Consider the following 13,865-nt stretch of genomic DNA (forward strand, 5'->3'; position numbering starts at 1 on the left):
CGAACCTCTCTCTGTGTCCTTGGGGCACTCAGTTCTGCAATTGCCTGTATTCTTTCTGGTGTCAGTCTCCTTCCCTCCTTCGACAAGATGTGACCTAAGTAGGTTACTTCTTGTCGGCAAAATTGTAGTTTGGAAAGAGAGACTTTGTGCTTCATGTTACATAAGTGATGCAATAATGATAACGTAGCTTTCTTGCAAATCTCTTCAGTGTCTGCAGCGATCAGCAGATCGTCTACGTACTGAATCAGAGTTGAACCATTCGGTAGAATAATCGTGTCTAGTTGTGTTTTCAGGGCCTGACTGAATATTGATGGGCTCTCGCAGTAGCCTTGAGGAGCGCACTTGAAGCGGAAGCTTCGTCCTCCTAAATTGAATCCAAAAATATCTCTACTCTCCTCGGCAATCGGGATGCTGAAGAAAGCGTTCTTCAGGTCGATCACCGAAAACCAATTTGCTGAAGCTGGAACCATCGTCAATAAAGCAGTAATGTCGGGGACAACTGGAAACTGTGGGATAACTATCTTGTTCACTTCTCTGAGGTCGATCACGAACCTGTACACAGGCGGTTGCAAAGGATCAGTACGCTTTAAGACGGGCAGAACTGGACTGTTACAAACATTTCCTGTTGTTTCTTCGATGACGTCTTTATCAATCAGGTCGTAAACAATCGTCAATAAAGCCTTTTCACATTCGCTAGATATTTTGTATTGGGCAATACGTGGCAACCTAACGTTAGCTTTCAATGTTATGACATACGGTGCTTTTTCCAAACGACCTACATCATTAGAGCCATTAGCCCAAAGGATATCAGGAAGTGATGACAATTCAGTCGGAATATTGTCCTTTGACAAATACATTGGAGAAATGACTTTCTTACCTAAAGTAAGTTGTACTCCCAAGGGGGAACAGTACAAAGTCGCATATAACCTTTTTAGCAAATCCAAACCTAACAAATTTTCACCGCAACCTGTTGTAAGAATGAGGGGTGCTTCTAATTCGCACAGGCCAATAGAAAGAGATATAGGACTGGAGATCGGGTTTCTAACAGGGGCGCCAGAGAAACCTACTGAAACATTCATTTCGCCAGACAAAGGTGCGCCAGGAAGTTTCGAGTGCATGATAGAACTTTTTGTAGCACCAGTATCCAGCAGAAATGGCTCTGACACTCCTGATGTAATTACCTTGACATAAGGTCCATTCTGATCTACTGGAACTGAAACAACTCCCTCTCTTTGTCCATGGCTGTCCTAGCAATCGTTACCCTAATTTTCGTGTTCGGTGTAATAGTCGTCAGCATAGTACTGAGCTGACCTAGACGATGCATTATTCTGTTGGTCAAAGCTGTTCATCGAATTCTGAGGCGGAAAAGAAGTTGTATTCTGGGTGAAATTTCCACGGCCCCTACCTCTAGGGGCATGTTGAACACCTCTTCCCCTTACACCTGAAGCACCGCTCAAACGTCGCGCAAGAGCCGGACAATTTCCTTTAAAGTGACCCTCTTCCTTGCAATACGCACATTGATTCGGGCCATAAGCAATACGCTGATGGGAAAACTCTTTTCCTTGCTCCTTTCTCGAATACTGCTGTTGTGGTTGATAATTGGGCTGACTAGTCGTATGAGGCGGATAGGCTTGCTGGAGAAGAACTTTAGTTTTTAAATCTTTTGTCTTTTTTGTCGACTTTATCTAGCTCGTCTTTGCGCCTATTTTCATAGTACTGGGCTGTAGCTAAAATTTGCGCTGATGTAGAGACAGCCCAAGCACTCTCTGAATCTTTCAGTTTATTACACAGTTCAGGGATTAAATTATGTACGAATTTGTCTACAAACAATCTTTGACCACCCTCGGTAGCCATATCCTGACCACTATGATCGGTGAAAGTCTCCTCAAATCTTGTGAAAAAGTCAGACACATTCTCATCTTTCTTCTGCTTGCACGCAGATAGCTTGTCCCAGTTTACGCGTACTTCAGGCATTATCGTTTTCATGTACGCGATAATTCTACTGGGAAGTTCAGCTATTATCGGCTCAGGTTTAGAACCACCAATTTGTCTAGCATCTATAGCGGCAATGTTCGCCCATGAGTCACCTAGTTCTTGGTCATGGTTCGTATGACGTATTTTGCTCCATAGAGGATGTGGAACAACGTTCCCAAACAACATGTCTATATCCGCTAAATTCATTATACATGAGCTTGCAGTTTGCGATAACTCCTTATAATACCCAGTCGGGTTTTTACGAGGATCAGGAAGTGTCTGCTTGAGTGCTAAGACATCGGATCTTTTCCAGGGGACATGTACCCATACACGCTGGAAATGAGGCAGAATTGGTGGATTCGCATTCGCATCACCTTCCCTCCAAACCGGAGGAACCTCTCTCATGGGGTACTGTCTCGCTCTTTTCCCGCCTGGTGCATCGTCTTCGTGACATGATCTAGAGACGTTTCCCTTACCCCTATAAGAGAGCAATAACTCTATCGCTTTCTCAACATCTGCACCTATAATCATACCTTCATAGAACTTAAAGCGTGTACGCCATAGTTCGTTCATTGTGTATTTGGGATCATTTGTCTTCACATCTTCGCCCAGATATACACACATTTCTTCGAATACGTATCTCTGAGTGGGTGCATTCCATTGACGGAAAACTTCCATAACAGACTGAACATCATATCTAACAGTATCCGTAATCCATTGGCGTGCTAGTTCATTCAGCACTTTTCTTTCATCGTAATCAGGCAGTTGACTACGGGACTGTCTATGTTCTGTTTTAGGCGTTGTTTTAGGCGACCCAAAGAAAGGTGAAAATAGACTAGTGACGGTACCTGTCACTCTTTGTCTAATAGAAGGAGAACCTTGCGGAGGGGCAAGTGCATCGGAAAAAACAGGCTGAGGCAAAGAAGAAGTAGAGGCAATAGCAGAGGAAGTTGAAGTAGTAGTAGACGTAGTATCATAGACAATAGCTGGAGCTGTAGGCAAAGTCGTAGAAGTAGATGGAGTATGTAGCAAAGATGGCGGCCCTTGAGAAGGCTGCGCCGGAGAAGTAGAAACCAGCTGAAGAGGAGCTGGCGTTCGTGCAAGAGCTGGGTTACGTGCACCGGGGCGCGGTATAGTAAAGTGCTTTGGCGTTGTAGTAGCGTCTAACTCATACGGTGGAGGTGAGCTTAATAAGTGGGACATTAATGGATCTTTCTCAGATCTCTCCTCTTGACCTTGTCCCTTATTTGGTAACATCGGGTAGCATTTATCTACTGCTAGTTTCTTGCTCCTAAGTATTTGTTCGCTTTCTTGCTCTTCCTCGTTATCCCTGTATGCAACGGCAGCTTGCACCATTGACATACCTCGTTTATTACTTCTTGCTAATTTTATTTCTTTCTGTTTGGCTTCTTTGCGCCATAAGCGGAAAGAGTCAAACATCGCCGGCCGGGCTTTTCTCTTAAATAATTTGACCTCTAGGTTATCTAATATTTCTGAGTCGAAACTACCATATTGGGGCCATTTTAAAACACCATCCTTGCGGGTGTATTTTATCCACACTTCATTATATGTGATAGGACCTACGCCGTGCTTTACATAGAGCTCATATGTTGGAGTTCCAATCGGAGGAACCGGACAGGAATCCTCTAATCGGGAGTCCTTACTATAACCAAGACAAAACAAGTTTCCAAGTCTGCTAAAACCAGGCATCTTTGCTCACTAGTCTAGCTTCAAACTTCAAAGGATTATCTGTTACGATATTGTCGTGAATACACAAGTCCTTCGGCTTTGGGGCTTGCAAGTACCAAATCAAAGCGTATCTCAAGGATACCAAAAACTAAGGACAAACTAAGGACTGGGAGACGCTCCACTTATACTTAACTGAAGTATTTGAAGATCGGTGACGTCGCTAGAAGACTCGTCTATCGTTTTGCTCTACCAAGGATCACTGGGTCCAAAACAAGGCGATAGTCAGGGCAGCAGTCCTTCATAGCCGTCGGGACGCGGGGAACCTCGCAGCAAAGACCTTCGGAACCACGTCGACATACAGGGGTCGCTGAAGTGGCTGGCCGTCCTCTGGAATTTTCACACGAAGCTCCTCACGAACATCTGGCTTGGACCGTCGCCGCTTGATACCGCCCCGAGTTGGGCGCCAACTGAGGTAACGGGTTTTTAGGAACCCGTTTGGTGCCAGGGGATAACACCCGAAGACCTCTGAGTTCTCCCTGTTCCGGACCACAGAAACACGGAGTCTTCTAGTCGAGTCAGAGATCAAGTTTTATTGGCAGCTACCAAGTAACAGGTGTCCTAGAAGCACGACAAACACGGGTCATGTGTTCTCAGGAGACTGTTCGTTTTTACAGAACCAGCCTTCTCCTTATATAAAGAAATAATAGCTGCAAGCGAGAATTCTTGAGTTTATGATATGGCTATACACATATTTCTACAATAATACAAAAGAGCGAAGTCATGTAGGCAAGCCCGTATTTTAGATGTCCAATTCGTGATAGATTACCTAGCCAGGCCCGGAACTCCCATCAGATATCGGTGAAGCCCCAATAAAAGAAGGCACCTCCTAGTCATAAAACTGGCCATAAACAGGGAGCGTGGACAGGTGTGTATGTGTGTAGAAAACATGATCTGTACGCGGTGAATGGTTTGTGGTATGTTGTGCATTGATGCTATCGTGTTTGGCCACTGGGCGAGGAGCTGCCCAAACAGGCAAAATTCGTCATGGTACGTTGATGTTTCGGGACACGGGTATTGGACCTCGATACCGGGACAACGGTAGGGTCCAGAATTTCAGAACCACAGGGGGGGGGGCAGGTTTACATTTTTCGGTGGCAAACCTGATTACTTTATTCTGGGCGGAAAAACAATCAACCAATCAAGGGACTTAAAAACTACCTGCAGTTATGGCCATAGCACAATAAATTCTTGAGTCCATAGGTACCGATAGTAACATTAGGAAAAGGAGGCTGTAATACCATTATGCATTATCATAAATGCCTCATCTGGGATGGTGTGGTTAATTCTGTAAAGCTCATGTGCAGTTCTGATATTTCCTAAAAGTTTCACCAGCTGTGCTTTGTCTATTCTGGTGGCCGCATCTTGAGAAAAATATATATCTGTCAGAGATGTGTAAAGTATGTTGAATCTTAAGACCTATAGAAAGAGAGAGAGAAATAAATATGTACTTTTATACAGGTAAGGAATAGAATGGCTTGTGAATTGGCATTAGAACTCCGGAAGTGAACACTGTACAGAGACGGTTCAATGGCAAAACACTCCTAGAACCGGAAGTCAAAATATGTGCTGAGGATGAAGACTCATTCAAAATTAAAATGTAATGGAAATCACAGCAAATACAGCAAAACATGAGAAGACAAACAAAATACATGTTTATTGGAGTAGAGGATCGGAGACAGGGGGAGCACTGGGGCTAATGAAGGAGGGGTAAAATTGGAAACAAATGTCACAAGTGTGTTGAAAAATGGACTGCATAAATTAGCCTGATATTCCAATGTCTACTTTCATGTATTTGTACATGATTCTGTTCTCTGTCTACAACGGCCTGTCCAAGTCTCTGTCTTCTCTTCACAGCGGCTTCCCATTTCCAGACCAAATCAATCACATCCGCGACGAGACCAGGGCGGCAAAATTTACGGTAGGTGGAGCATCCTCCAAAGTGTCCTTGTACCTTTTCTTTCAGTTGCCACCAGTTCAATTAATAGACACAGATGATCTGTTACCCAGTGTCATGTTCAAGGACTAAGACCTCAAAAAAATATTTAAAGGGTTAATTGATGTATTAATAAACGAGGAGATCACCGAGAGTATTACTACATGCCCTTAAGCATCTACCAATGGCATTTTGTGAGTGACATCACACAAAGTGGAAAAGAAAAAGAATATAGGAATGGGCCTAATATGAGGCAATATCTCAGGACCTGAAAGAAGTGTAAATATTGAAAATAAATGCACAGTTCACAAAATAAATTAAACCTCTCTCTAAATATAAACACATCGAAATGAATAAAAAGTACCTTACATTTCAGAAAATTACTTATTTGGTGTTGCAGGTTTCATAGCACGGCCATAGCCCAAAGGCATTAGAGCACTTTTCATGTTCAGTGGCTGAGAAACAAGTATACATCTAAAAATGGGGGTTAAGAGCTAGAACAAACATGTGGTGGGAAGTTTGTAAAACAGTATAGATTGACGTGGCAGGTCAGAGTACTTAAATAAACAAAATGTACAATATTTACGTATGTATAAAAGCCTCAAGAAAATGCCAGTCAAAGGACAGTTACAAAAGTAGGAAAACGAAAGGAGATGGGAGGTGAAAGTAAAGGATGAGTAGCCAGACTGACTGATCACATCTATATCGTGCACTTTTGAGTGGGCATTGCAAACAGTGGTGCAGAACTAACAAATTCGATGTGATGTGCCTTCAGAGCCTTCCGAAACAAAGTAACGAAGGCATCTGGCTAAATTGCAATGGTTGAGATTTCCAGCACGTGGGACCATGATATGAAAACGCTCCACCCCTTTTGGAGAGTAGCTTAATCCTATACTTAACAATACGATGTAAACGCATTCTTGTGAGATATCTGGCTGGACTGTAGCAATAAATCCATTGTATAAGATGCTGGGGCCAGGTTATGTAAACATCTGAAAGCTAGGCAGTTTAGCTTATACTTACTGGATCCTATCTCTCAAAGGCCGCCACTGCAGTGCTCATCTGGCTGCCTTGAAGTGATCCTGGCTTCACTGGCCAGATAGCGGACAGACAGATGTATTCTCTACACCTCAGATGGTGGATCTGGGAAACAGGTGTACTAGCAAGATGGGCACTACAAAATCCAGGTAAGCATTTACTGCCATTTCTGTCATCCAGGCCCTATTGGGAATAGATTCGAGAAGCAGAATACGTCTGAGTTTGGTCATCTGAAAAACGATTATTCACTGCAGTGCTGATCTGCTGATTCGGGAATATGTTTCTCTAAAAAACACATTTTTACCATTGCTGCTACAGAGATGTGTTGGCCAAATCGAAACGGCGGGAATAACCTTCTCAGGTCAACCCTATTCTCTGCCCAGTACACAATAATTCTGATGGAGAACGTTGTGAATGAAAGTCAAATGAAGAGAAAGCAGAACATGTCTAATAATATAGTGAGAGACTACGCGAGAGTAACAAGACAGTAAAGCATTCGAAAGCTCCAGATGGAATTGATGCTGAAGAAGAAACTGTTTGACATAATTCTCGAAGGGTAGGTGAGGAGTAGTTTTAGTAATCTATAAACTGACTATCACATCGTTCGAACATAAAAATAAATATAAAAAGATATTGCACAATCTCACAGAAGTTATTTGCAGGCAGATCTTCTCCTCAGATAATTACTGCTTGTGTATTTCTGAAACAACTCAATGCATGCAATGTGGGTCCAGTTAACTTACATGAAACTTGCAGACTATTACTGCTGACACCCAAGTCATCTGTTCTGTCACTCATGCCTTACAGGCTGAACAGCACTACTATCTCTCTGATTGCACAGCTCCTATGTCTGATGTCTCAGTAAGAAAGACATTCTTTAGGTTACATACATCGTTTTTGTCTCTGAGAACAGGTCTAGTATTCGGGTTTAAAATCCTCATAGGATTGGGCAATAAAACATTTGCACGAATTACGAAATCCCGGGTAGAAGAACTATGGTTTGGTAATCTCGTGCAGGTTAAAACTGAACCATTTGCTAGGTTACACACATCTCATACAACATTGGCCGCATGGTATTCCTTCTGGTACAACTACATTACAGGATTGGGACTTGGACATCATAACTACCCCTCTAGTTACTCAGGAGCAACAAGCATAGATAATAGAATTATGTCTCAAGTTACCTAGATAAGCCCAAATCTGAGACTTATTCGCTATGTTTCAGGTCATGTATTATATATATTCCAACTTCGGACAGCAGAGTTACATAACTCTTGTATACTTAGGATTAGGCATCAGAGACATAGCTCAAGTTATAGAACTTGCAGGCTTCAGCACTGGACAGCAGACCATTTATGTTTGTGTATTTGGAGTATAGCAAACCACTTGGTATGTGTGTATTCACTCAGGCTAAGATACAATAATTTGAACGTTAAAAAAACAAAATATGGACATTTTATTTTTTGTAGCAATGATTCCAATTATTATATAGAAGGAATAATTTTCACTGGTCCAAAATGTCAAAATATTGTATCTTCAGCGCATAATATTCTCTCTCTCTCTAAACATATATATCTTAATCTGTATATCTATATCTATATATATATATTCACTGAAAAAACATAGGTTTCAGGCACGTTATTGTTAGGAATTAGCTTTTAAAAAACCTTAGAAATTCACTGAAAAAACCATAGGTTTCAGGGCTGTTATAGTTAGCTGGACATTTCACTCGTACAAAACCATTGAAATTCCTCCGTTATAGTTAGTTCTGCTAACTGTAACTTGCGCGCCCGCAATCCACTGCTGATGATGTCACATATTACATCATTCATGACATGGTCAGTGACATCACTGAGGACATCACTGATGACTTCATCCAGTGAATGTGGTTTGGTTCGTTATTTAAATATGTACTATATATATAAAGCAATCTGCTTTGAAGAATGAGTGGATATATACATATCTGGATGGAGGATTTAGTAGCAGTGTGATTGGCTGTTTACTTGACTAATTTATAGTGACTCACTAAATATATTGGATAGTGACTAAACTGTGTGAATATCTGTATCACTTTGTCAGTTGTTGTGTAAACTGCTGCACCAGTTGGTTACTAGCAACGTGAAAGTCTATATTAGTTATTGATTACTTAACTGAGTATTTGTATGGGAGAGTGAATGTTTGTGTGGTTCGGTGGGGGGGGGGTGTGACTGCCCAAAGATGTGTGACTTGTTGATTCAGTAGGTATATGAGGTTAAGACTGCATGTTATAACAGTTGTGTGGGTGAGTGAATATCTTTATGGGTGTGGTGATGAGCAAATATATCTCTCAATGGTACATGTCCAACAAACTAGAAAAATAAAAGGCAGTGTATGTGACAGTAGTTGTATATAAATAAGTATACATAAGACTCAGTGATTGTATGAGTTACTGTATGGATAACTGTATACTTGTAATAGGGATTTTATAACACACTAAGTATGAGTTACTATCTATCTGAATAAATGAAGTGGTGTTTGTATAATTGTGTAGCTGACTAAATGTAAGTATGATCCATTGTTTGCATAAGTGAGTAGGATGACTGCATAAGTGAAAAGGATGACTGGATAAGTGAATAGGATGTGTGCTGGTGTGTAATGTCGATATAGGTGTATAAGTATATTTGATAGTTTTCTATTGTTCATTGACAGCATGTATGAGTGAATCTATAGGTAAGTGATTAGATGTCTGTGTAGATCTAGGAATCACTGAGTGAGTTTTTAGAAACTTGTATTGGTGTGTCAGTGGATTCAAATATGATACTCTGTATTTTACAGTGAGTGATGAAAGGTTATACTAGTGTATGATGAAGTGTATCTGATTGTCACATGGATGATGTCATCAGTGATGTCATTTGAGATGTCATCAGTGATGTCATTAGTGATGTCACTGATCATGTCATGAATGATGTAATATGTAGTTAGCAGAACTAATTATAACAGAGGAATTTCAATGGTTTTGTACGAGTGAAATGTCCAGCTAACTATAACAGCCCTGAAACCTATGGTTTTTTCAGTGAATTTCTAAGATTTTTTAAATGCTAATTCCTAACTATAATGTGCCTGAAACCTATGTTTTTTCAGTGAATGTCAAAGGTTTTTTTAATGATAATTTCTAACTATACCTACAGAGATAGGACATGTGAAGAAAGAACAAAAAACGCACAGAAATAAAAAAATAGAAATGTTGAAAGAAGCAACAGAAGTCCTGAAAGATGAAGAAAAGTGCAGGAAGAAGGAAAACGTGCAGAAAGAACGTACAGAAGAGCAGAAATAAGCCTTGTTGCAAAATCATCCTGTACCCTCAACTTTTCAGACGGATACTAGTGGTAACTGAGTCTGACTAATCAGTCCTAGAGCCAGTGCTAAGTTAAAAGACTCTTAGAATACAGTGAAGACACCTACATACACTAGGGAACACTATGCGTTGGGGTCTCCCTGTGATTAGCATGACCTCCTCTGTAAACCCCTAGTATATAATAGGGCAGGGGGATTAAAACTACCTCTTAAAATGCACCACAGGGCGTGTTTGCACATGACACCTCAAGCCCCGTCCCCTCCCTTCACCACTGTGCAAACATTCTCTGTGGCCATTTTAGGTTAGGAGATTAAGTCCCCTTGAATCTGAGGGGCCCTAGGGTCCAACTAGCCCACTAGGTACCTCCAGTAATCACCACAGAGCTGCGTTGCAGAGAGATGTAAAAAGGGGCACGGCCTGGACCACCTCTCTGCAACGCAGCGCAGTGGCGCTTACTGGAAGCACCTGGTGGGCTCGTTGGCCCCCAGGGTCCCTCAGGATTGAAGGGGAATTATTTCCCCAACTTAAAACACGCCACAGGGCGTGTTTGCACACGTCACCTCAGGCACGTCCCCTCCCTTCACCACTGTGCAAACACGCCCTGCGGCCATTTTAAGTTGGGAGATTAAGTTCCCTTGAATCCTGAGGGAACCTAGGGGCAAATTAGCCCACTAGGTATCTCCAGTAAGCGCCACAGATCTGCGTTGCAGAGAGGTGAAAAAAGGGGCGTGGCCTCTGAACACCTGACTGCAACGCAGTTCCCTGGTGCATACTGGAGATACCTGTTGGGCTAGTTGGCCCTCAGGGACTCTCAGTATTGAAAGAGAATTAATTCCCAAACTTACAACTCGCCACTGGGTGTGTTTGCACAATGGTGAAGGAAGGGGGTGTGGCCTGAGGTGACATGTCTGCAAACACGCCCTGTGTTGTGTTTTAAGTTGGATAATTAATTCCTCCTTAATCCTGAGGGTCCTTGGGGGCCAACTAGCCCACCAGGTACCTCCAGTATGCGCCAGAGAGCTACGCAGCTCCGTGGTGCTTACAGGAGGTACCTGGTGGGCTATTTGCCCCCCAGGGACCCTCAGCATTGAAGAGGAATAATTTCCCAACTTAAACCGCATCACAGGGTGTGTTTGCACACATGTCAACCCAGGCCCCGCCACCTCCCTTCACCACTGTGCAAACGCGCCCGTGGCGTGTTTTAAGTTAGGGGATTAACTCCCCTTGAATACTAATGGTCCCTGGGGTGCAACTAGCCCACCAGATACCTCCATTAAGCGCCACAGAGCTGCATTGCAGAGAGGTGTAAAAAGGGGCGTGGCCTCAGAACACCTCTCTGCAACCCAGCCCCCTGGCGCATACTGGAAGTTCCTGAAGGGCTAGTTGGCCCCTAAGGACCTCTAGTATTCAAGGGGAATTTGTTCCCCACCTGTAAATGTGCCAGGGGGCCGAAAGGAGGGGGCAGGCCTCCAGCACGATGTCGGTCTTTTTTTTTAAGAAGGGGGTTTGTGGCCCCCCTTCTTTTCCTAATATTCTTGCCCACAGGGCCTGCCCTCAATTTTTTTTTTAAAACAAAAAATCGGGAAGGGGTCCGTGTGGACCCCTCCCGAGGCCATAATGTGCCCCGTGGACCCCATCCCCCAGGGCATGGCCATTTTTGTATTCTTATTTTGGAGGGGTGCTGCCTTGACCCCTCCTTATGCCCATTTATGGCCCCGGGGGACCCCATCCCCGGGGCCGGCCTTTGTTTATTTTTCTTGTTTTTTTATTTTAATTTTTTATTATTTCCCCATTCCCGGGGCTGGCCCTCTCCGTTGGGGACCATGTGGGTCCCCAATCCCCCCACGGTCCCGCCAGCGGGAGCCGGAATTGCTTTTCCACATAGGGATCTGCGAAGCTGCAGCTCCCCAAGTGGAATAGCAATTGTCTTTGGTATTTGGAAGAGAGAGCAGGTTTCATGCTCTCTCTTCCAAATGCCAAAGCTGTGTGCTATGGCAGGGCGGGAGCCCCTGAGGCTCCCGCCCTGCCATAGCAAACTACAGTGTCCCGGGGGCGGGACACTGCAGGAGCCAGCCCTGGAGGGTATCAGTCCCCAGGGCCATTGAGGGCTCCAGGAGGGGGTCCCCGCAGCCCCACTCCCAACATGTACAAAGCCCCAGGGGGTGGTGGTCCCCGGGGCTGGGGGTCCGTCACGGCCCCCCAATTATAATACTTAGTTCCCCGGGGAGGTGGCAGTCCCTGGGGCATGTGGGGGGCTTAAGCCCCCCATACAGTAATAATTATTTTATAATTAATGACCCGGGGGTGGCGGTTGCCGGGGTTTGGGGGGGTCTTTGAGCCCCCTCACCCATTCTTTTTCAAAGCCCCGGGGGCGGTCACCGGGGAGGGGGGCTGAACGTCCCACCGCAACCATTTGAAAAAAGTCCGGTAGGGGTGGTGGTCCCCAGGGATGGAATGCCCCTCTAGACCCCTTCACTTTAATCATATTGCTCCTGGGACTTGGCCCCCGGGGGCTAATTACCAAGGAAGCGCTGGAGCCCGCGCGTCGTATTTTTTTTTATCAGCAGGATCCGCGCAACCAGCATGGATTTTGCTGATTTAAAAAAAAAAAAAAGTGGGACTCCCTAAGCAGGCATAGGGGGTTAGGGTGTTTCTACCCTGCCCCCTTTTTGCGTTTTGCACAAGATGGTTGCCAACACTTCCTGATTTGGAGTGTTGACAGCCAATTAGCATACAGCTTGTCATCCAGAGGGTGCGAGGATCCTGTGCGGCCATAGATATATATACAATTTTACTTTTGATTTTCTCAGCAACTACTGAACGGATTTACCCCATTTAACAAAAAGGTACGACTCTAAACCAAGGGCTACCTCTTTTCCAAATTTGGTGTAATTCCGTTCAGTAGTTCGAGCTGTAGCTGCGGCTAAAGTTTCCTATGGGAAATTGCATGGGGAAAACACGTTTTGGGAACCCCCTCACTTCTGGACCCCTGCTTGATGAATCAACCCCAAACTTTCAAGATAGGAGCAGACCGGAGCGCCCCCCGAGTTCTGACAATTTCGCGAAGATTCATCAACCGGCGCCAAAGTTATTTGGAATAGAATGTTTTAGATTTCCTATGGAAAATAGGTCCTAACTATAACTAACTATAACTACCTACTGGCGACCACCAATAGGTAATATAGTATATTTTATATATCTCTATATATGTAGGTATATGTTCCACACTCCTCCTTTACCTTCGAAAGAAGCACACTGACTCTGGAAATGTTGCTTTCGAAATCCTTTATTCATGGAATGACACGGAGGCAAAGAGGCTCACTGTTCCCAACGTTTCTGCTCGCCAGAGCCTTGATCACGGGAGGCAGTCTCTCTAACATTTTGAATTGCCCACGTGGTTTTCCTTTTAAACACGCAGGCCACATTCTCTTGCAGAGAAGCGCAGAGGAAAACTTTCACGACTTTTGAATTGCATGCAGAATACTATTTTCAAACCATGTCTTTCATTGAGTAATCTGCACGTTTTTTCTCATATTATGTCTGTTCCTTTGCACCAAGAAAAATAAAGTGTCCCTCTCAGCACAGTTCGTTTTTAACAATTCCACTGATTTTCTTGAAAGCAACATATTCCTGCAGTTAATGGAAATCGTTCCTCCTGCTCCCTTACTTTCCACGCTCTGAAAATCCTTTCTCAGGGGGCAAGCAGGTCAGGCTTCAACAATAAACACACCAACACATTTGCCACGCAGGGAGCCTGACCTTAGCAGGGCGGTCAGTGCATCTGGTGTGATATATATGCAATTTTACTTTTGATTTTCTCAGCAACTACTGAACGGA

General features: G+C 43.8%; 1 protein-coding gene across 4 annotated transcripts in view; it reads left to right on the forward strand.

Annotated features, from left to right (window-relative positions):
• Positions 1-13,865, forward strand: part of LOC144770051 (uncharacterized) — a 151,507-nt gene that overhangs the window by 50,125 nt on the left and 87,517 nt on the right. For all 4 annotated transcript variants that reach the window (XM_078654278.1, XM_078654281.1, XM_078654279.1 and 1 more), the window contains exon 2: positions 5,578-5,641. In XM_078654278.1, the coding sequence (XP_078510404.1) occupies positions 5,578-5,641 (64 nt within the window). The remainder of the gene's footprint in view (positions 1-5,577; positions 5,642-13,865) is intronic.

Source organism: Lissotriton helveticus, chromosome 7 (genome assembly GCF_964261635.1).
Source record: "Lissotriton helveticus chromosome 7, aLisHel1.1, whole genome shotgun sequence".
NCBI lineage: Eukaryota > Metazoa > Chordata > Amphibia > Caudata > Salamandridae > Lissotriton > Lissotriton helveticus.